Genomic DNA, 23,151 nt, shown 5'->3' with positions numbered 1-23,151 from the left:
ACTATCGTTGAATTGACTACAGAGACCGTCTCTGCATTTAATAAGAAATTGGTCACTCTCGTCACTATATATCCCTGTCATTATACTGTACAGTGCTTTGATGCAACCTGTGTTGTTAAAAGCGCTATATAAATAAAAATGATTGATTGATTGATTGATTGTTCATTCAATTAAGGAATCTATCTTCACTCACCCTGCTCTGAATTGCGGCCTCCTTTCTCTAGAGTGTTCTTCCTGTTGTCCAGCTGAACTCCAAAGGCACTACCAAGGGAAGTAGTGGTCTTGGGATAAGACACCTCAATTACGTTGATGTGACAGTTAGTGGGGCAGAAGTCACTGCTGTGTAGAGGGGAAACCTTGGTCTTTGCCTGCTTGAACGTGGGCCAGGCTCTGTTCTTCAAAACCCGTGAAAACTGAGAGCAGAGAGGCATTAGTGTAAGATACAGTAAATATTTGCATGAATATGAGCAAGAGCTTATTGGTTTTTCCTATGTAAATCATCTAAACCTGCACTACTGTACCCAAAACAACAATACCGCGTTGCTTTAACCAACATGGCTTCAGTAAGAGTTAGCCGCAGGATCATTGGATTGAGTGTGGTATGCTAACATGCTAAGTTCAATACTTTCCCATCAAGCTCTGGTGCAGTTTAATTTTCAGATAAAAAGTGTTTTGACCATACAAATGCCCAGTACAGTATACACTAAACACACTATAAAAACACAAGTCCATCAACATTTCCAGTCACCTGATTGACTGATGGTTTAACATAAACCAGTTTATGGACGTTTAAGGTCTTAGCTGGCAGCTTAGGCTACTTTTCATTGGTCAGGCTGGTGTATTTTCAAAGTTTTAAAGCAGTGGTTCTCAACTATCAGCAGTGAAAGAGAACTAATTCATTGTATGTGTGTACTGTATGAGTTTCTGAGCACTGTCTGATAGGCGCAAGCAGTTGAAGAAGGTGCTTACATGTAGACCTTTTTTAACAAAATAGACACACTTGTAAGTGTCTGTCTTGGTTAATATCCTCATAAACAAAGTAATTTAGGTCTTAAAGGGACCCCCCGGTATTAAGACATTTATAGATTAAAGGTGCTATATGTAGGATTGACACAGAGTGGTTGAACTAGGTATTGCAGTCCAAATTCAATATTTTTGAATATAAATTCAATATATCCTTTTTTTTCACTTGGCCCCTCCTACTCAGATTTGATAGATTTGCCAGCTTCCATGATTTAAATAAAATGCACTGTGTTTTCCGAATTAAAGTTCCAAACGGCTGAGACGAGAAATGCTATGCCATCCTGTTAGGATGTAAACATCAGCAAAGATTTCACTTGATATTCGGGACATACTCCTTGTGGGGAAAAAAATTAAGGTACCTTAACACTTATAAGCTCTTTCAGTAGCTGTGGTCATAATAGCAGTATTTTACTTTCCAAGTTTTGTATTCTGAGTCATGTTGGGGTAAAAATATCAACAGGTAGTGTCAGTAGCTCGCAGAGTGCAACCTTTTTAAATCATCAGAATAATGGTGCCCTCCATAGTCCAAAATATGTATAAAACTGAATTTTTTAAATAACATAAAGCATTCATGAGTTTTCTACTACATATAAATTATGTGTAAGACACAATTTATGTTATATTAGGCCATAGTCTTAATACCCTTTAAGTACAAGCAAACAGCTGAGAAAGAAAACACATATGCAAGAGTATTTTGGATCCAGGCAGCTCTTACAACCCAAATTCCAGATGTTGAATTTTTTTTTAACTTGAAATGAAGACTTTCAAATCACACAAGCCAATATATCATTCAAAATAGAACCTAGATAACATGTTTAAACTGAGATATTTGACAAAGAGCTCATTTTAAATTTGATGCCTGCTACAGATCTCAAAAAAGTTAGCACAGGAGCAACAAAGGCTTGAAAAGGCAAGACAAGAATTATCTGGGAAGACGTCTAGCAACTGAAGTGTTTTTAGTGTCAAACAGTGTCTTCAACAATGGGGAACCTCAGAGCAAAAAAGTTTGAAAACCCCTTTTTTAGACTGTTTTGTTTTCGGCTAGTCAGTCTAAGAGATTAGCTAATTAGCTAAATCAGCTGAACACAAATGTTTTCATGCTAGAAGAACAGCTAGACTAACTGAAGACCACGTTGAGCAGGTTAGAAGTGTCAGTTTTCAACATGTTGAAAATCAATCATTTATTTTCAAAGCAAGACCGTTAGATCTATATTGCACCTGGAATTATAACTAATTTAAACTGTTTGCATTCAAAGTCATGGCTTCAGGCACAGAAGCATGTAACTGAATCAGTAACAGGCTGACAAAACCTCAACGCTCCTCTTGAGCAGAGATTTGAACCCTGCCTTTTTCCAACAATGACATAACGATTCTATGGTTGTGGTCACGAATGGCTGTGGTCACGGACTACAGTGGATGGGTTACAGCTGCCCTGGACACGTAGCCTCCCCTCAGACCGGACTTCTCACATTCCTGCCTAGCTTTGACAAACAGGGAGCTTCAGTTGTCCGGGGTCCGGACCCTGCCAGACCTCTCACGGGACCCTACTGAGAACGCAGCAGAAGGGAAATTATGCAACGAGACGGGATGTTCAGAGCTATTTATAGCCAGTGAAGCAACAGCTAATTAATCCAGTGCTGAGTGGGATGTTGAATCAGATCACAGGGAAAAACAAGGGAAACTGTCAGATTCTTGTGGACGCATTTTCCTTTTCTCGCTCCAAATAAGAGCAGCTGATGGAAATTAAAAATGACATTTTGCACAAGCCTGTTTCCCTTTGTACTGGTGGACTCGCATATTTCTTCAATCAAGGCCAGCTGGTGTTAAAAAGGACAGGGTGGGACGGTTTCCTGTTCGGTAACCTAAATAGAAGTGCTACAAGTCAAGCAAAGTTTTCTTAGCTGCAGCTACCCAGAGAAATGTATTAAGACATTGAAAATAGTTTTTAAAGCACAGAAAAAGATCCACTCTGCTAAAAACACCAGCATACGGCATTTAGTTTTAGGTGGGTGTGCAGGTGTCTGAAATTGTGTTTTGTAACTAGCATTTCAGACAGGATTTAGTCAACAAGCTTAATTGGGAGGAAAAAAGCTAAAATGTTATTTTTGGCTACAGCAAAAAAATATAAAGCTACAAAAAAAAAGAACAGCTGTAATAAATAGTTCATCCAAAAAATATAAATTCTGTCAGTGTTCCATAATTGAATATAAACAGTATACATATCAAGGGAGGATTTTCAATGAATGGCAGTTTTAGTTTTTAGAATTCCTCACACAATTTTACAGTATAAAGAAAGAAAGAAAGAAAGAATTTGTAGGTAAAAAGTATATATATATATATATATATATATATATATATATATATATATATATATATATATATATATATATATATATATATATATATATATATATATATATATATATATATATATATATATATATATATATATATATATATATATATATATATATATATATATATATATATATATATATATATATATATATATATATATATATATATATATATATATATATATATAATATGAATTTTACTATATATTATGTTATGGTGATTTTGTTTGGAATAATAAGTTTTTAATTGAACTTACCCACATTTAATTACACTCAATGGCAAAGAGAAAGAAAAGAAAGAGTGAATGATTTATTCATAAATATATATTTTCACTTTTAGGTTCACAGAGTTGCTTTTTAAAATTGTAATTTTTTTTTTTTTTTTTTACATTTTTCTATCCTTTTTTAAATGTGCTTTTAGTTTATGCACAGCCCAGTTGCTTTACAAATGCCATGACTACACTATTTTTTCCTAGTGAGTGCGTGGATGTGATGGTTCGCCTGCTAGACCAGCACCAACCAGTCCAGACCCGTTTTTCATTCTGTAAGAAGAAGTGTTTCATACAATGCTTGCTGACCTTCCTGTAATTGGTGATTCTTCGATTGATATGCTCCAGTCTCTCGCCGCACATTGCACTGAATCTGGTCTGCAGGTCCTCAGGGATGAGCTCTGTGCTGGAGCTCAGTCGACTGCAAGTCTGCACCAATTGCTCATCGTTCCTGGCCAAGGCTTCTAAAATCTAACAAATCACACAAAGAAAGACACAGAGCATGAGTTCTGGCAGGAAAAAAGGGCATGGTCATATACCAGATGTTCTCTCAACCGTTCCTTTGTCGGCTAAAGTGAGCAAAACTGCCGTAGGTCAAGTCAATTAGAAGCACTGCATGCATTTCCTAAAACAGATGCATAGAACTTTTTTTTTTCCCTTGTGGTTATTATCCAACCCTTATTTCCTTAAAGGGTTAGTTTACCCAAAAATAAAAATGCATCCTAGGTATATATGACTTTCTTCTTTCAGACAAATCCAATTGCTCTTCCAAGCGTTAGAATGGCAGTAGGTGGGTCCAAATAGTCCAAAAGTAGCTAAATAAAGAGCATCCATCCATAATAAAACATGCCTCACACAGCTCCAGGGGGCCTCTTATAGGAAATCAATATATTTTTTAAGAAAATATTACTGTTTACAATGTTACAAATGTTACCATTCTGGGCAGATGACATCGCGTATGTCACACTGATAAGTGAAAAACTAGTGATTGGAAACAAAACTAGAACAAATTAGAAGCACAAAATGAGGATTTGTAAAGTACAATAGCAGAGGATTTTGATATAAGCCAAGAGGAGACTGGTTTTCTTTTGCTGAAGTAAGGAAACTTTGCTTCCTTTGCTCCTGTAAACAAACTCACGAGTGCGTGTCACAGGCCTGCGTACGATGCGTATGTCCTAAGTTATCCACCGGAATGACGTATGACAGTTAGTCGAAATGAGAGAAAAGCCTTTATGGTGTTTTACATATTCATATTTTTCTTACGGAAAAAAATCAATTAGCTGCAGGAGGCCTTTACTCACCCCCCCCCGGAGCCACGTGAGGCACATTTTATTATGGATGAATGGATATTATGGATTTTATAAATGTAACACACAGTGGTAGAATTATTTTCTCATAAGAGAGAGTATCCTCTGCCTGTGAGACTGCGGAGGAGAGGAGAAATTTAAGAGCACACTGAGACCATAACAATTGCATGTAATCTGCCTAACAGCACTGAAATATGAAAGTTTTTTCAGAGGAAGTACAGACCTACCCAAGCAGATGTTTGCAATATAGCAGAAATTTCTGGCAGTTAAGGGAATTTAAAACAAAAGAGAGTCTTAATATGTAGAACATGTCAATACATGAGAGTCCCATTAGCTTGCGTTTCCGAGATGTCACTCTCAAGCTGCGATGCCCCCACTGCTTGGCAACAGTCTTTCCTGACTGCTGTTGGTTCATTAACGTAGATTGTAAATCACAGATATCCACTTTTAAAAAACGAAATGTGGCATTCATTTGTAAACAAGCGTGATAAACAGCGATTCGGAGCAGCTGAGATCACACACCACAGGATGCAATACGGTGCTAAACATATTTAAGCGAACGTTAATAATCAACAACAGATATCACACTTTACATAACTGCATCTCTTTTGCTCACACTCACTTGTTGACGCAAAAAGAAAAAAACATGTACGAAACTTGGAGAACAAAAAACAAAACCAACATGTGATATGCAGGACAACACTCGATTGCCAAATGGATTTTAAAAAGCAATTCAGAAATCTGGGGGAAGTAAGATTATAAATTGTAATAATATTTTACAATATTACAGTTTTAGACACACAGCTATTTTTTTAGTAATGTCATAATGCACATCATTGTCTTTCAGTATATGTGTATTTATAAATTTCTAGCTGTCATGGAGTAACAATAGCTTTTCAGGATGTTTGATTAAAAAAAAAAAAAAAAAAAAAAATACAGTGCCTTTTGCCCAAGCAGCAGAATCGCTTTCTTTTCCAAATACCATACCTTTACATATATATTTTCGTTTTCTTAAAACTGAAATTTGTTTAGAAGAAAATGTATGCATTAACTTTCAGCGATATTTATTTTGCTACTTAAATCTACAACATTTAAAAAAAAAAAAAATTACTTTGCGTTGCTGGCTGCGATTGTGTCAAGGATCAGACAAGTTTGCATGTGCATCTTGAAAAGTGGATGTTTTGGAAAGTACCACGTCGCATTTTTGTGCCATCTAGTGGTTTCGAGGAAAATAATAGTCAGCAAAATTCATGCAAAAAAAAATTAAAATAGTTCCACCTGAATCATTTATGTCTCTCCCTTTCCTTAGTCTCCACGCAGCGACAAGCTCTGTGATTTAAAGTGTTTATCCTTTTATTCCGCGGCAGGGGGTCGTAAAGACCACTTTCATTTGTCACACACACTTGGTTTAATATACTCTGCTGTCAGCTTCTATCAGTGGTTGTGTGTTACGCCTGAACTGTGAAGAGGCCCTTACAAATGTACAAGACAATCCCTGTCGCCTCCTCTGCTTCTGTATGAATTAATTCACTGGTGCTTTACAGAAGAGATGATGGCTGGTTTGTGTCTGTGGGATGACTCATGTGACTCTACCTTGGCCGTGAGGCTGAAAAAGCCTTTTGGTTCCACCATTTTCTCTAAGACGTGACACTTCATCCCAGCCGTGCTGTCGTACTCGTACATGACACCGTACTCCAGATACACGTTATCCACCGTCAGGCTCACGTGATCTTTTTTTCCATCTATTATAGCGATTGTGTTGAACTTGTCCATGACTTCTGTTGAAAACACACACACACGCTCACACAAGTTAGTGTCAGTGTTATGAGTCTAACCAGATCAGAAGAAGCACCTAAATAATAGAAAGCCAATATGTAATAAAAAAACTAATCCTTGTACAAACATTATTTCCAGTTAAGGTGAAGAAAAGTGTTAATCTTGTCAATGAAATTACTGAAGAAAATGCAGCAATGCAAAGTAACTATAATATCAACTATACTCAAGTTTTTGTCACATTTTCATCGTTCATATATAATGTAGTCAGTATGTTGTAATGTTGTAATTCCTAATTTTGATTACATTTTATTTATAGAAATGAGTGCTCTTAATAAACCATGAGTTGCTCCCATGTCTTGTGAATCCTGCATGAGGCTATCCTGATGTGGGACTTGTAGAGTCAGTATTATAATACGAAGAAGGAGAGGAGTAAATCTCAGCTAGATTGAGAGGTTAAAAAAAATTTCACTTGTGTGTGTAACAGCACACTTCAACTTTACCTTCAACTTTACACTCAAACACATCTCCGTTCTCCCCTGCAGCAGGCTTCTGATTGGTTCTCCGGTGGTCTTCCTGTGCACTCTCACTGTTGTTGTACACCCATTTAATTGAGTCTTGCTGCAACAAGAAACAACAAAACCTATTCAGACTTACTTTCAAACCATGGTTTGCAAGTTGATACACTCCCATCGGACACTAAAATCAAAAAGCCAAACCCTTTTTTTGTACCAGACAGCAATGAGGTTAAATGCAGATGGATAACTTTCATTTAAAGGGACAGATCATCCACAAAATTCTGTAATTAATTACTCACCCTCATGTCGTTCCAAACCCATAAGATACAGAAGCATGAACCATTAAAAACACAATGTTTCCCATTAAGGCCAATATACTTGAACAAAATGGTGTGGTCACATGTATCATTGACTGCCGAATGTTTGTGCACAAAATGCAGTCATTTTAATGGAAATCTGCACAACTGAGAATTTCACATGAGAGCATATTTAGTAACAAGTTCATGAACTACCCTACAAACATTATTAACAACAAACATTTTCTGTATTTCTGTTTCTTTTTTGAAGTATACTGCTGCTTAGGTATTTCAAACTTCAAAATACCCCTAAGTTCCGAACAATAAAGAACTCTACTATGAGTATATAAATGCCTTTATATGCATGTTACACAAAAGTACATCCAACCCAGCTCTGTTCCTGTCAATATAGCCTGTACATTTCCCTGCTCTGAATGGTGGGCCGCAAATCCCTGCTCAGCAGGAGGGTGGGCACCCCCTCATACTTTTTCCATGTCTGATGGAAACCAGAGTCCAGCCAGCATGCCAACCACATCGTCCTACTTCAGCCTGTGCCAAGCCTGTCCTTTATTACCCTCCAACACAGGCCTGCCTGGCCCATTCCTTAACCCATATCCCTCACACCCCCAGCTTCCTGGCCTTCTTCCCTGGCCTGCTCCGCAAAAGAAGCCATAACTGCTATTATTGCTGGGTAATGACCCGGACAGGATCACAAAGGGTTTTGTTATGTGCTTTGTAGTGTTTTATATATACAGATTTACTATTTAGAAAGGTCAGGAATAGTGCATTTCCATGGAAGGGCTGAGAGATGCTCGTAATCTTACCTGTGTGGGACGCCGGTACTTCCTGCAGGCTGTGACGTGGGCGATGACACTGGCGTGGCTTTCTTTGCTCACATTGATGCCATTCACTTTAATGATGCATTGACCCGGGTGAAGGCCTGCGACTGCCGCAACGGTGCCTTTTGGGAAACAGGAAGATAGATAAAATATATTTGGCCAAATTTTTGGCATTGCATATAATACCAGAATACTAAATTATGAACAATGCAAACAAAACTCAAAAGCATTCAGTATTTGAAAAGGTTAGATAAAAACAATTCAGTGTATGGTATTATAAAGTGCTATTTTTTTTAATAAATGCATCATGCTAAAGCTCATAGCTGGTCAGCAGACTCCTTTTAGAGAGGTTTTGACCACTTCTTTAGCTGGTCAGGCTTACCAGCTAAAAACAGTCAACCAGCTTAGACTTTTTAGCAGTTTTTTCCCGGAGGATAAAACCATTATTATTTTTGTTAACAGGGGTATTGCGCCATTAGCTTATCAACATGCTAACACCAAATGATTCTCTTTTGGCTAGAGGGCTATTTGTTTACTATTGTATTCAATATTTGAGTGTGCGATGCAACACGCTAATGCCAAACTCTATGGATTCATCTGTGCAACACGCTATTAGTGTATTTTACTTTTTTGTATGTGTTGCATGCTAAAAAAGAGCATTGCACCATTGACAACATGATAACACCCAAATGATTCTCCTCTGCATGGGGCTTTTTGTGTAGTATTTTACTAAATATTTGTGTGTCCTACATATTGTGAAGCTAACTACAGTGTTATTCTGTTAGCTTAGCAACATTCTGAAGTCAGACTTCTCTATGGAGGGTTATCTGTGTATTATACACTAAAAAGTTACAGCAAGCTTAATTGATTATTCTGAGTGCTATCCCTTATGATTTTTTTTTTTAATTTAGAGCTGTTACTTTGCCAAAGTGTATCAAATCGGTCATTAAAAAAAAAAAAAAAAAAAAAAAAAAAAAAAAAAAAACTGTATTTGGGCTAGGGTGCAGCCTTAGAAGGTATCTGTGTAGCCGGTAGACTTTGAGGCGGTTTACTAATGAAACAGAGCTTTCTGAGTTGAACAGATGTTTTGGAATGAGGAAGGGAGAAACATAAATCAACACAAATCTCCTAAACACTCAATCTCATAAGCAGTTTTACAAGCAGACCCATAAATAGCTACTTAGATGTAGAAGCAGAGCATGCAAAATGGACCAGAATTTCTCTGTAGCAACAATTTCATATTTCATGTCTGAATGGAAGTGTCCAAAGTGAATGACACAAACATATTTTACCCTAATTGCCCCTTTCTGCATTACAGCAGGTTATAATAAACTGTAAAATAACAGTATGTTTTTAGAAAAGTGAAACTTTAGTAAAATCAGGACCTGTTTATGTGTAAATGATGTGTGGCTCCTATAAAAGATGTCTGAAGACTAGGCCAACATTTAAAGTTCCAAAAGACTAAATATTCATAGTTTGTTTGCATAATCTCCTAAACACATACTTATACTGAATATACTTTTCTGTATTAAAAGTGCATGCCTCTGAAAAATTTTCCTGTGTTTCTATAATCATACTTTATGGTCTGAAGTCTTTACACTGCATTTTTTCCTCTGAGCAAACACTCTCTCACTGCTACAGCCAGCAAAACTCAGGCAAAAGCGATTTTTAAGAACAAGCAAGCACATTAGGCAAGGTAATAATTATCATAACTCCCTACTGAGCTTATGAACAGCAATCACCTGAAGGAGCAGCTGACCTTCTAAATCTGGGCAAAGATACTCAAATTCATGTTTCAGTACTACCATGCAGAAAAGGCTAACATAAATGGTTATACTGTACCTTCAACAATTTATTCTAGTTAGTTCTGGTTTAGATACAAACAAAACCTAGCTAAAAGCATGTTGACATGTCACCATAATTCTATAATGACAACTCTCAGAAGATTTTAGCATGATAATGGATACGACAATGTTAGTGTATTTGGTCTTGGCAGAACAGGTCTGCTAAGCTGCTGAATTTCTGCTGCTGGTTATTGTTGTTGTAGTAAATTATTGCTGGAAGTACAAGAACTAGCTATCGCCAATTCATGTGCTAATATGGAGCTGTCAGCATTTAAGACATTATTATTAAGACTGCTGTAAATAGCAAATAGAATATAAAATAACTGGCATTTGACCTATACAGGTGGAGCTGGGGAAGGAGGAGGGTTTTAGAGGGTTTCGTATTCCCTGAATGTGTGCCGTAAATGTGCATGGCTAGCCAACCATTTAAATATAAAGAAGAAGCTCATTAGCTGCATATGCAACAGAAACCAATCAGCTTGTGCCAAGTAGTTTTAAACACTGAAGCTTGTACCATCTAGAGTTTCATGCCAGAACTTTTAGCCATTAAAATACTGGGTTTCAATTTATTTTTGTCCCTTATGAACATTATGCTGACAATAAGTACCTCTGCTCCTACATGTCAGCTAACTTTCATTCGTGTGTTAGCAGAGTATTAGTAGACAGGTAGGGTTAGGGTCAAAATAAGTTGACATGTTCTTGAAAAGCTACTTATACTCAGTTGAATCCATGTTGGTAGATCAACACAATAAAGAGCTATCAGATAATGATCAATGTCTACTTATACACTAATGAAAGTTAGTTGACATGTAGGTGCAAAGTTGCTTATAGTCAACAGAATGTTCATAAGAGAAAATCTAAATAAAGTGCTACCAATTACTGTAGCCTTTCTAGTGAAGCTGGTTGACTAATGATGTCTAATCTAATCTTACTGATTAGAAGTAATTTGTGCGCACTAAGAATCACATTTGTTAGAAAAAATACCATATTCCCTGAAATATCAAAATAAAAGTCCCATCATCTGATGCTTATTGGCCAAACTGAGAGAAAGTTAGCAGTACTTGAAAAATAATACTACATGTCAACCTATATATCAGTCTTTGCAACCAATTTTTGTTAACTTCCATTAGAATCAATTAGAAACTTTAAACCCTTCAGGCAAATGATCTCTCTCTAACAGAGTAATCAAATTAATTGAATTTATACAGAATTTTAATTTGTAAATAACATATATTGGATGCAAGTAGCCTCTGTTCGATGTAAAGCGAAGACTGTTCTTCTTCTATCTCTTATTTTCTTCAGGGATGACAGTGCAAGCTGGAAAGTTTTTCTTTTTTTCTTCATCTCTCACCATGTTTGATGAGAATGCACTGCAGACACAGCAGGAAGCGAGAGCTGTGCAGCTTGTTCTCTCTATATATAGATATATATATAGGTGTGTGTGTGTGTGTGTGTGTGATGCTCTTCTCAATCTGGCTCAAGTCAAGTCATGTACCTACAGTTCCAGCTGTGATACAGCTGAGGTTCAAAAACACAGTGGGATATAAAGGGCATTAGTAACTTCCTTTAGCCCAGCCTAGTTTTACTCTTTGTTTCGCTCTTACCTCTGCCAACCGCATGCACCACAGATGGCCCAAACCCCCGGATCTGAAAGCCCAAACCGTCTGCAGAATCTGGGATCTTCACAGTCCTGTGGAGCAGACAGACACACAGACATCAATTCAGTCACAAAACATAACTCACATTCAAGCCATTGCTCCAAGCGTGCGGTGTATTCTGAGCTGCAGTTAAATATCAAGCTGATATTCATCAAAAGGATTTTTATCTGGCATGTTTCGTTATTTAATTGATATCAGGCTTTATAGACAGTCTGCTTGGTGTTAAGTCTTTAGATCACAGGAGATGAGATGTTTTCCGCTCACTCTCTGGGTTTGGTGCTGACCAGTACTCTGATGGGACCTTTGCTGTGGAAGCACTGCTTTAGGAAGTTCTCCACCTCCTGGAAAGGTCTCAAGAAGACCAGGTCCCCATTAATAGCAAAGATTTTTTTCCCCACTTCCAGACCGGCCATCTGTGCAAGAAGACAAACACAGAAATACCAAATAACATCTCAACGAAGATATAAAGTTGCTCCAAAAAGAATGTAGAGACTTAAAAATGTGAGAATTACATTAAAATGACAGCAAAACATAAAACAGTTATAAAAAAACAAAAATTAGAAAAGCTATGACAAACAAGTTAATCATTTCCTAAAATCTTTGAAATTTGGTTTGAAATGTATTTATTTCATGAAAGAGCAGTTTTAACACAATATTAATATTATAAATTAAAATGTATTCATGACATTAAACTCATCAAAGTGACAGTAAATAATTTTCTTATGAATGCTCTATACACCAAAGATTCCTAAAGAAAAAAGGTTTTTTGCATTTAAAAGATTGTAATTTTAAAGTTCTATTTTAGTGAATTTTAGTGTTTTTTTTTTTTTTTGCACTGAATTATTGAGGTGTGGACATGTGAAGCATAATTCACATTTTATGTGAAGCATAAAAATGACAAATAAAGGAATTAAATAGCATAAATATACTTTAAAATCAACATTTCTCTTTGTTTCATTTGTGACACTGGATGAAGAAGACATGATAAACGACACCTTTTTCATTTTGCTGTGCATACACGGGTGGAAAAACTATTTTGAGGTTAATGTATATATCTCATACAGTATGTGCATGAATGGATGGCTGAAAGCATAGATAAATTTCATTTTCACAGGTGCAGGGTTCAATCCTTTCATCTACATGTGCAACTTCCTGCTCTGTGCTCTCAAGTGGATGTAATTCATTCACTCTGTGCTTGACTGAATGGATTGGACACGTCTCTTGACAGCTATAAATATAACCATTCTTCTCTTACAATAAAACGCACAGTCCTCTGTTTCCGGCTCATGTTTTTCCTCTGCATTGAGAAAAACGCTTGAGCAGCTTTTCCTTTTTCTGTTGTTTTCTCTTTCCCTTTATCATTCACTTTTATCCTTATCCTCTCTGTCTTGGTCACTGTCTTTTTTTCAGTAACAACACGAAAGCCGGTTTTGCTGTTTTTACAAGACAGCTCTTCATCTATGTAAGTGCACAGCTGGATTTTATTGCTTTTTTGAGGCTGCTCCTCATTGGAAACAGATCCACATGCAATGCAGTGTGGAGCCCCTTACTGTGACGCACAAGTCACTTCAGGTCTGGGTAGCATTACTCTCTCTACGTCAGACCTGAGCCAGTTCACTTGACCACATTTAGCAGGGTTTGATCTAACAGATCGGACATATTAAAGAACTAAAAGGGAAGCTCAAGACTGGAGCGATTTGAGGTCTATTTGTGTTATAAGCCCACAACCGCAAACATCAAAATGCTCATTACTTCAATTAATTGTTAATTATCAGGGTTTAGGGAATCGATTGATCTTTCAATGCCTAATTGGTCTGATTCAGCACAAGATGAGCTTGACAAAAAAAGATATTGAACCAAAACCCAAGTCACTACTCGATGTCCAAAGTAAAATCTTGGAAGCAAAACTAGCTGAGAATCATAGTAACCTTATGACTTAAAAAAATAGGTTTTCTGTTTTTCTAAATCACCAACACACACCTCAGCATGAGAACCTTTCTCCACCGATTTGACGATGGGCACTCTGTTTCGGTCTTCTAGCGTGAAGCCATAGCCTCCTTCACTTGGCTTTATCTGAAATCAGAGTGCACATTTCACAGTTATCATGACTTAGTAGCTTTGGCTTTGTCATACAGGGACATTTTATTACAATTCATGTTTTGGAGCGGCTCCTAGAATGTGAACTTCAGTCTCTCATGAGCCAAAACTGTCAAACCAGTTGACTGCATGCTTAAGTGTAATGAGAGGCTGGTTTAGAAACAGTCAAGCATAATTACTGGTGATGACTCTAGAGTCAGAGCTGGCCCGAGTTCAGACCCCCCGTACGTGCCGAAGCAGAAAAGCCCCATGCGAGTGGATGAAAACCACATGGGCTCACGCCAACGTGCGCTATTGTAAGTGGCATCAGCTGTAGGCGATTACAGACGACATCTCTCACCAGCAGCGACTTGGCGATGACATTCTCCACTATTTTTAGATCGTGCTTTATGGGTTTGTGTTTGGTGTTGGAACCCTCCATCTCTTCGTCGGCAAAGAAGCGAAATAGAAGAGGCTCGTCCTTAAATTCGCTTTTTTCCAAAACTGCGGAAAAAAAAACAAAAGCAAGGTGTTATTTATTTATTTACTTTTATAAATGATATTTGTTGCTCATGCACTAGTGATGTAATATTGAATTATTAATATACTACATTTCACTTCAATATGCATATTGTTATAATTACAATTTAATAAATATACATGTAAAAACATGTTTAAAACATATATTACTTTAAATGTTTTATTAACATTAATAAATGTTTCAATGTTTTAATTATTCATACATAATTTCCACCATGTAAAAAGGAAAACACTCATATGCAAAATATTTTAATGCTCAGCCTGTAACATTAAATCTAAAAAAAACTGATAATAAAATTATTAATTTCATTTTGCTTTATTCTAATGACATGTTTGTTTACTTTTGCAAAATAAAAATGTCGGTTTACCACTTGATGAGCACACACTTACGCACAAACACACACACACACACACACACACACACACACACACACACACACACACACACACACACACACACTGTGTGCATGAGTTAAATGACCAAATAATTAAAAAAATAATACTTAATTAAATAACAATACAATTTCTACAATACAATACAATTATCATTATTACTGTAAATTATTATATTTATTATATCATGTTGCATGACTTACATTACCAAATAATTAAACATTAAAAATAACACTATTAAAATGTCTATTATTACTGTAAATTATGATATATTATATTATAAATGTACTTTACCTTAACTCTTAATTTGACTTTGGTATCTGTTTTGCTAAAGTCATTCTATAGAACATAGTAAAAAGCAGCTTTATAGCAACTACTTTGTTGTTGCTGCTGCTTGTCACGCAGCAGATGAGGATCAAACCGATGTGAAAACTGAATTTGTGTGCCACGCAGAAGAGGGAAACACATAATGTACTGGAATGACAAGAGCCGTACAGAGTGTTACAGAGGGGAAGCCTTTTCTATGGAAAGTGGGTCCCGTGAAAAGGGGATTTCAATCTGTCACCCCGGCAACATGGGCTCTAAACAATCCCTTCACTTTTGTAGCAAAAATACCCCCAACGAGAAAAAGAGGTCCAGTGTTCTCCACACTTCTATGGGCGAGATTAGATAAAGCTGAATTAGCTTTAATGGTCACATAACCCAGTGAATCATCTTAAATGGATGAATGCCATGATCGTATAATAAGGCCAGAAAAAGAAAGCACAGCCAGTCAACTTATTACGTTCTATAAATTTGATGGGAGATTGCCGCATTTGAAACTCAACTGCAGGCTGTTGGGAGCAGCCCATGTTACACGATAAATGAGTCACACGAGCATGATGTAGACTTTGGCATCGCGTGCCCTGAAAATGAGACCCGAATCCTGCAAACAAACGATCGCCATGACAACTAGCCAGTCAAACTTGGATTGTGGAGAAGGTCAAGGCTGTTGTCGAGAGACAGAATGTGCAAAACCGGTTAGAGGAAAAGTTTTGCAATGTGATTTCCCCTTATACACTAAAAAATTATTAGATATTATATAAACATATATTTATCTATCTAGCAAGCAAATTATTCACTTTGATATTTTTCATATCTGAGTATGTAAACAACTGTTATTTTTAAACGGATGATTAAATTCAATGTCGTAGAAAAAAAAAACACACAAAAAGATGCTTGTCACAACACATTGAACAAACCAAAAAATGTATCTGTGAAAAATCTACCTCGGTGAAAAATAAATATAAACTAAAATATATTTCAAATACTTTTACTTTGTGCTAATTATACTCCAAGTACATTTACTTATTGATCTATTTACTAAAAATACCCTGCAATTGTTGTAATTGGTATACTGAACTGTTATACTTAGTGCCATATTTACTAAACAGGGCACTTTAGCATTAGAACACAGTTAGATAAAAGCGCAGATGGGTGCAAAAACGTTTGTGTGATTTATTGGCAATGCAAACTTTAAAGAACACAGACACAAGCAGATAGTTTCCATAATGACAAGCAAAGAAAACAAAAATAACATAATTTATGTCTTCCGCCATTTTGGAGTATCCTTAAATAGTTCACCCAAAAATTAAAATGACCCCATATTTTACTCAGCCTGAAGCCATCTTAGGTTTATATGACTTTCTTCCTTCAAAGAAACACATCCTGAGTTACGCAACATAAAACCTACCTCATACATCGTACGTTAAGTCAGAAGTCAGCCAAGAAGTCAGTTAGTAAGTTATTTACATTACAATTTTAAAACTATAAATATTTCTGTTACAGAAACCCATTGATCTGCTTCAGAGGACATGTGATAACCCCCCAAAGGCATATAGGTTAGATTTACGTCCCAGTACTTGTGAATATATCTGATTGAAGGAGCTTCAAAATAATAGCCGCTATCCACCAGCATTACCAAGCTTGAAAGAGCCAGGATACATTTTTAAAAAACTCAGACTGTGTTCATCTAAAAGAAGAAAGTCAATATACACCTAGTATGGCTTTGGGAATGAGTGTAATATATGGTAATTTTCATTTTTGGGTGAACTATTTCTTTAAGAATGTATTAGACGTAATCAGCGTTGTTTAAGTTGTCTATAGAGAGTCAAATGTCTCTCCAATTTCACAACTTAATATTTTTAGTTTGAGTTAATCAATGAGTAATTGTGTAACTTTTCGTTGATCAACGACATCAGAGTGAGTAATTAATGACAAAATTTTCATTTTTGAGTGAACTATCCCTTTAATTATTCAGTAACTCACTCAAAACATACACAAATAAATACGTATAAATCCCTAAAGCCATAAAACTAGTCAATGAGAAAATCACTGAATGAACCAAAACCATGAACGGATGCAAAAACAAAGTGACCAAGATCAATTAAAAACAAATGTATTTCCCTTTTCCCATAGGCAAATTGGTTTTTTTTTTGACATTGTTGCTGTTGTACAAACCTCACAAGAGTTTCATTGATTTATGCTCAAAACATTCAGTTGACACTTTTGTGATGAGTTAACATATGACACATATACGCAAAAAGACAACTTTGACAGAGATGCAGTGACAAAGAGACCAAAAGAAATCAGACAGACACACAGAAACAAAAAGAGGAAATAAAAAAAAAAAAAAACAATGAAACAATGACACGATCAGCAGCTATCATACCATGATGCATGAATCCATTGTCACACAGCTCCACCCCCAAGATCAGAGCCTCTTCTCTGCTTCGGCAGTCACCCTTCATAAGAGAAAGAGACAAGTGCCACTCTCTGTGTCTGCTTACAAGCGGTCAGAATGTCACACACCCTCCTTCTGAGCTACAGAAAACCACTTTTAATTCACACAAACGCCACTGCGGTCCGGTCACCACAGTGTGACAACTCTGAAAGGTCACTTGACCGCCTGGTAATAATTTCGTAGTCAAACACAATACATCATCTTATTGAACACTCATTGACTGTGAAAGTTGCCTCTAAATATCCAAACCACACTTCAAATGTAATCAAAATCTGTATTCTCATGATGACTAGTGTGTTTTTAAGTAGACAGAATTAGTCTATGTGGCTAGACGGTGGTTTATTGTTACAGTTCTCTTCCGCCTCGGCGTATTTGAGATTATCTGGCGTGTTTAGGAAATAACTACCACTTATTCTCCATTCTTTCCTCTTGTCTCATTTCCTGTAGAGGTCAGTGTGTTTCCAATCGGTCTATAAAACAGTATCATGGAACAGAACAATCAGACTAGGATCTTACCTGTGCTATCAACCAGTCTATCAGCTTGTTGGCCATCACCACCGATTTATACGTTCGTAGATGATAATCCTTATCCCTGTTTGGAAAACAAAAGACATTTGCCTTGAAAAGTAGTGGAGTAGCCTCAGGAGAGGCACATTTCAAACTAAACTTTAACCTTTGCCCTGACTTGCATCTGCCTGAAAAACTCTTGAGAGCACTGTTCTGGGCTTTTTGCATCACAACAACCCTTTCCTCTCAATTTTTTGAGGCCCCAAACAAGTTCTTTACCTTGAATTTCCTTTAGGGGTTGCACAGGGGTCATAATGTTTGACCGAATAAAGACCCTCTGCACTTATTTTGCTCTTGCTGACAACGCTAAATGACACAAAGTTGATCTGGAAAGCTAAAAGCTGATTTTTTTTAGCAAGGTTGAGAAGTGGAGCGAGGAGTGAGTTGAGAAGAGAAGAAGTTAAGTTTAGTTTTCTTACATTTACAGGTTGATAGCTTATTTGTAATGAATCAAGTTAATGATTCATTGTTTTAAAAAAACACTTGTTGCCAGCTAAAGCCATAAAACAAGCCAATAAACAAATCAATGAACAAATCAACAAAAGACAATTGTCATCAACCAAAGTCACTGAATGGATCTGTGAATGAATACATGAACACATCAGTGAATTAATACATGAATGGCTGTTATTTCTGGTTCTTAATTAATGGTTCTTTCCAAACACAAAACAAAGTAAAATCATACGAATTATTCGCCTCGAGAAATACACAAATTGGCTGTGAAGTTAAACCAGTTAAACCATTATGGAAAAGTGAATTTAGCACCAACAGAAACATAAACATTCAGATAGTTTCCTTGGCCACTGCACTGAATCTCACGCTGTTTCTTAAGTGTCTAGTCACTGGTGTCGTGTACTAAAGACGGTGTGTCAGCTTCAAAATTTGGGATTTTTAAAGAAACGTGTTTTAACAGCCTACGTTCTCTTAACAAACATGACTCTCCGTTCCAGCAGAGGTCAGCAGGTGCTTCTCAGCTCAGTTTGGTCCAGCTCCAGGGCCTGGAATGGGTCAAATGGATGCTTTGTGGCTGCTTCCAGACCACGGGAAATGAAATGGAGCAAAGATTTTCCCATGAAGCCAAGGGTCTCTTGGGGGACACTCACTGCGCTAGGTCAGAGGGCTAAGCAAGGGCCCACACCCTTCAACTCACACACACACACACACACACACACACAACTCCAAACTTAGCTGTTCGCAATTCAGAGAATTCGAAAGAGAAACATCCCCTTTGCATTTTTACACAACCAAACACCTCCAGATGACAGGAAATGTGCCTTTTCTCTCAAAGGAATTTGTGCACCTCAAGTGTGTGTGATGGTTTCTGTTCGATTATATAAGGATTTGTTTTAATCACAGACCAGAAGTGTGAGTCTGGACAGGCCTTGCCATGATTTAACCGCTACAGACATGGAGCCAGCCCTTTCCTCTGTAGCTGTACCCAGAACTGTCAGCGTGACAAATGAGGGTAAACAGCGTTACCACAGGCAGTCATATGCCTGGCACAAGAGCACTGCAAGATGTAGGACAAGTGTGTGCAAAGTCAACCAAACCTTTCAAAACCTCCTCAGTCTCCAAAATTTGGGCATTTGGTCATTTTTATACACTCTCAGACATTACCTTTCATTTTGTTCTATTTCTCACTGTTAAAATGTCAGGAATGTTACTCATCCTGGATTTTGGGGCACAGAGGAGCTGAAGGTTTTTTTATTTTTTTTTTATATGGGAAGGCGGGGGTGTGAAGCCCCTCCAAAGCCCCTCCAACCGGCAGGAAATACCAGATAATTAAACTAGAACTGGATTCTCCAATTATAGCCTTGCAAGGAAGGCATCCTCAGTACAGGGTACAGAAATGTGAGAATATATGCATTCTTAAGCCTTACTCGGATGGTAATTGTTTCTCGAGGGGATGTCAGTAAAAATAAATTTGCATTGCGTCTTCCTGATAAAACTCATGCATTCAGATGGCGATTTGTTCTCGGTGGAGGAGCGAGTTCCTACAAAGCTGAAAGAATTGTGCTCATGTGCCCAGTCAGCTGTAAACAAAATATCTATTACTGCTTGAACAATTAATCAATATTACGTATATTAATTATGGAAAAATAATGTCCTTTTTTCGTATAGAATTATTTTAACAACATATAAAAAATAGTCAAACTGTTACGCAGTAGTTTAAATTCTCAATTTCTCAAAATGTTTGATGTCTTTTTAAAAATGTGGATGTTAAATTCTTTGACCAGTATAATAACCAGTCATGCAAAAATGTTCTGCACCCTATAATAACGTCCCATTTCAAAACCTGCGCTTTTCCGCAAAGCACAGCACATTATGGGATTTACAAAATTTTAATTGATCCCTTCTTGTAAACTCAGACATGTGGATTTGCAATTAAATTTGCACGCAACCTTGATATTTGTCAAATTAGCCAGGTATTTTTATTCATGTGGTGGGAAAAAAACACTGATCTTCTGGATTCAGATGGCAATAAAATTACTAGCCCCTGTAAATACTGAAATTATCAGACATACCCTTTACATAATGTTGAAATAGAAGAACAGTAGTTTTATTATATTTTATTTTAGGTTTATTTTGAATTAACTTATAATTAAATTAAATGAATTCAAATGAAATATATTAAAATATTTAATGATTGCATATAGTAATATTTGATATTTCACATTGCCGATCTTTCTTTGCAGATTTCGATTAAAAATAAAATTATAATTAAATAAAAAATTAAAAAATTTAAAATTACATTTACTATCAAAATTAATGCACTAACCAAATGAATAAATACATTTATTTTCAGATTTTTATATATCTATATATATATCTATCTATCTATATATATATATATATATATATATATATATATATATATATATATATATATAATCTAACAGAAAATCTTGAGGTTCCCACAAAAGCAAGATTCAACAGATTTACGCAGCTGTGCTTGCGAATATATCAGATTTAAAGAGCTTCAAAATAATGTCCCCTTTCCACCAGCAGTACCAAGCTTGAAAGAGCCAGGATGCAAAAAACTCTGACTGACAATTTTTAGGTGAACTATTGCTTTAAGAATGCATTCATGGGATTGCATATTTGTAGTTCAACCCGACAAGCCTTCAACAACTATTGTAGAATTTAGCAGAAAATTGGAAAATGGATCCATCATATCAACCGAACAAGAAAACGTGCCCTCAGAGTCCATTAGTTTGTGTTTGCACGCAGAATTTAATGTCCTGTGGTCTGTCAGCTGCCAAAACCTTGGAATGCACCTGTTTCACATTTAGGGCTTCCACGCTGATTACTCACAGGAGCATGGCACAACATTGGGTTCACTTCCATCAACAAAAAAATAAGACAACGGCTACAAAATGTTCTTGTTATGAGCTAAAACATGCATAAAATGATACTTTTATTTTTCACTAATCAGCCTTTAGTTTTCGTCCTATAGGTGCTATATAGACGGAAAAGAGAAGCGACAGGGGTGCGAATGCATCTGGCAGAGCTGGTGTGACTAGAGACAGCTGTAATGAGGTGGAACTAAGCTACTGGCCCCTTACCTGATCACCGGTGTGAATAAACTATGGAGTCTGCAGAACAGCCTCACACCCTGAGGGGAAGAAGGACATTTGTTATTGCATGCCAAACTTTTCCAAAGGGCGGAAAGTGACAGAGAGAATTTGGCCATTTAGCAGAGCATGGCCTCTTGAGTTACCTTGGAGATGACATCCTGCATGTCGCTGCGAGGGTGGTATGTCCCGTCATCATAGCGAAACCTATAGAGCATCGGCTCCGGCTTAAACTGGTGCTTGTCTGTGACTGAAATAAGTTTAAATTAAATTAAGGCTCGAACAAAAAGCATCCAGATAAATTGACAAATAAATGTAGATTTTCACAAATTTACATATTCATGGGGTCAGTGCAGTCTTTTTTTATTCAGCGAGGATGCATGCAAAAGTGACAAATAATGCTGTTCTTTTGAATGCCCTATTCATCGCAGAATGTATCATGGTTTCCACGAAAAGAGCAGCAAGTCAGTATATTACAATGATCTCTGAAAGGTCATGTGACGCTGAAGACTGGAGTAACAATTCTAAAACAATTCTGATTTGATATTACAGGAATAAATTACATTTTAAAATAAATTGCAATAGAAAACATTTTTAACTTTTTATTAAATAAATGTATCTAAAAATAAAATAAATAACATTTTAAAACTAGTAAACATTTGGAACAAACCCAAATGGGTTATATATAAATATATAGATAACTGAAAAAATTATCAATATTATGAGCAATAATACTAAGTTAATTTACAAGCATTCTCAAAAAATAATACACATAGTACATGAACATTTTTGTGAACAAATATTTAGAAATTTTATATTCATTTTATGGATTAAATGGATTAAAATAGTAGTTATTTCAAGCTGTAATTTATTCCAGTATTCCCAATTATCCAATTACAGTGGAGCTGAAGCATACTGTACAGAATTATTTAGCTGATCATGTACTCTCAAAATTATGCGGCAGTCCGATTTCTAAATAATAAAACATCTTTTATAAAAACACTGGAAAGAATTTTGTCATTTGAAACATATTTGTCAAAGGTAAAAGTATTTTTTTTTTATTATTATTATTTTATTTTTGCATTGTTCATAAAGAATTCTATTTCAAATAAATACAGCTAATGTGCAGATTTAAAACGCATGACTTATACTCCATTTGGATTTATTTTACTTTTGCAAGGCAACAGAAATGCTATTTAATGAGGCTGATTGAATATCATTGTTGGTATTAAAAGGTTTTACAATGGCACAAAAGGCTAGGAAAAAAACTTTTAAGGACCTTCAGAATCTTTCAATGGAATTCGGAGGCTTTCAGTGCCATGTAAGCACAAATG

At 36.3% G+C, this 23,151-nt stretch overlaps 1 protein-coding gene across 3 annotated transcripts in view; it reads right to left on the bottom strand.

Moving 5' to 3' along the window:
• prex2 (phosphatidylinositol-3,4,5-trisphosphate-dependent Rac exchange factor 2) overlaps nucleotides 1-23,151 on the bottom strand; it is a 108,137-nt gene that overhangs the window by 48,176 nt on the left and 36,810 nt on the right. For all 3 annotated transcript variants that reach the window (XM_043226724.1, XM_043226722.1, XM_043226723.1), the window contains 13 exons: nucleotides 21,964-22,067; nucleotides 21,809-21,858; nucleotides 18,192-18,267; nucleotides 17,604-17,676; nucleotides 14,322-14,464; nucleotides 13,865-13,957; nucleotides 12,149-12,297; nucleotides 11,831-11,916; nucleotides 8,368-8,504; nucleotides 7,233-7,350; nucleotides 6,550-6,734; nucleotides 3,959-4,120; nucleotides 194-413 (listed from right to left, as the gene is read on the bottom strand). In XM_043226724.1, the coding sequence (XP_043082659.1) occupies nucleotides 194-413; nucleotides 3,959-4,120; nucleotides 6,550-6,734; nucleotides 7,233-7,350; nucleotides 8,368-8,504; nucleotides 11,831-11,916; nucleotides 12,149-12,297; nucleotides 13,865-13,957; nucleotides 14,322-14,464; nucleotides 17,604-17,676; nucleotides 18,192-18,267; nucleotides 21,809-21,858; nucleotides 21,964-22,067 (1,596 nt within the window). The remainder of the gene's footprint in view (nucleotides 1-193; nucleotides 414-3,958; nucleotides 4,121-6,549; nucleotides 6,735-7,232; nucleotides 7,351-8,367; nucleotides 8,505-11,830; nucleotides 11,917-12,148; nucleotides 12,298-13,864; nucleotides 13,958-14,321; nucleotides 14,465-17,603; nucleotides 17,677-18,191; nucleotides 18,268-21,808; nucleotides 21,859-21,963; nucleotides 22,068-23,151) is intronic.

This window comes from Puntigrus tetrazona, chromosome 24 (genome assembly GCF_018831695.1).
Source record: "Puntigrus tetrazona isolate hp1 chromosome 24, ASM1883169v1, whole genome shotgun sequence".
Lineage (NCBI taxonomy): Eukaryota > Metazoa > Chordata > Actinopteri > Cypriniformes > Cyprinidae > Puntigrus > Puntigrus tetrazona.
The sequence above is the reverse complement of the archived record's forward strand: the minus strand, read 5'-3'. Positions and strand labels throughout refer to the sequence as shown.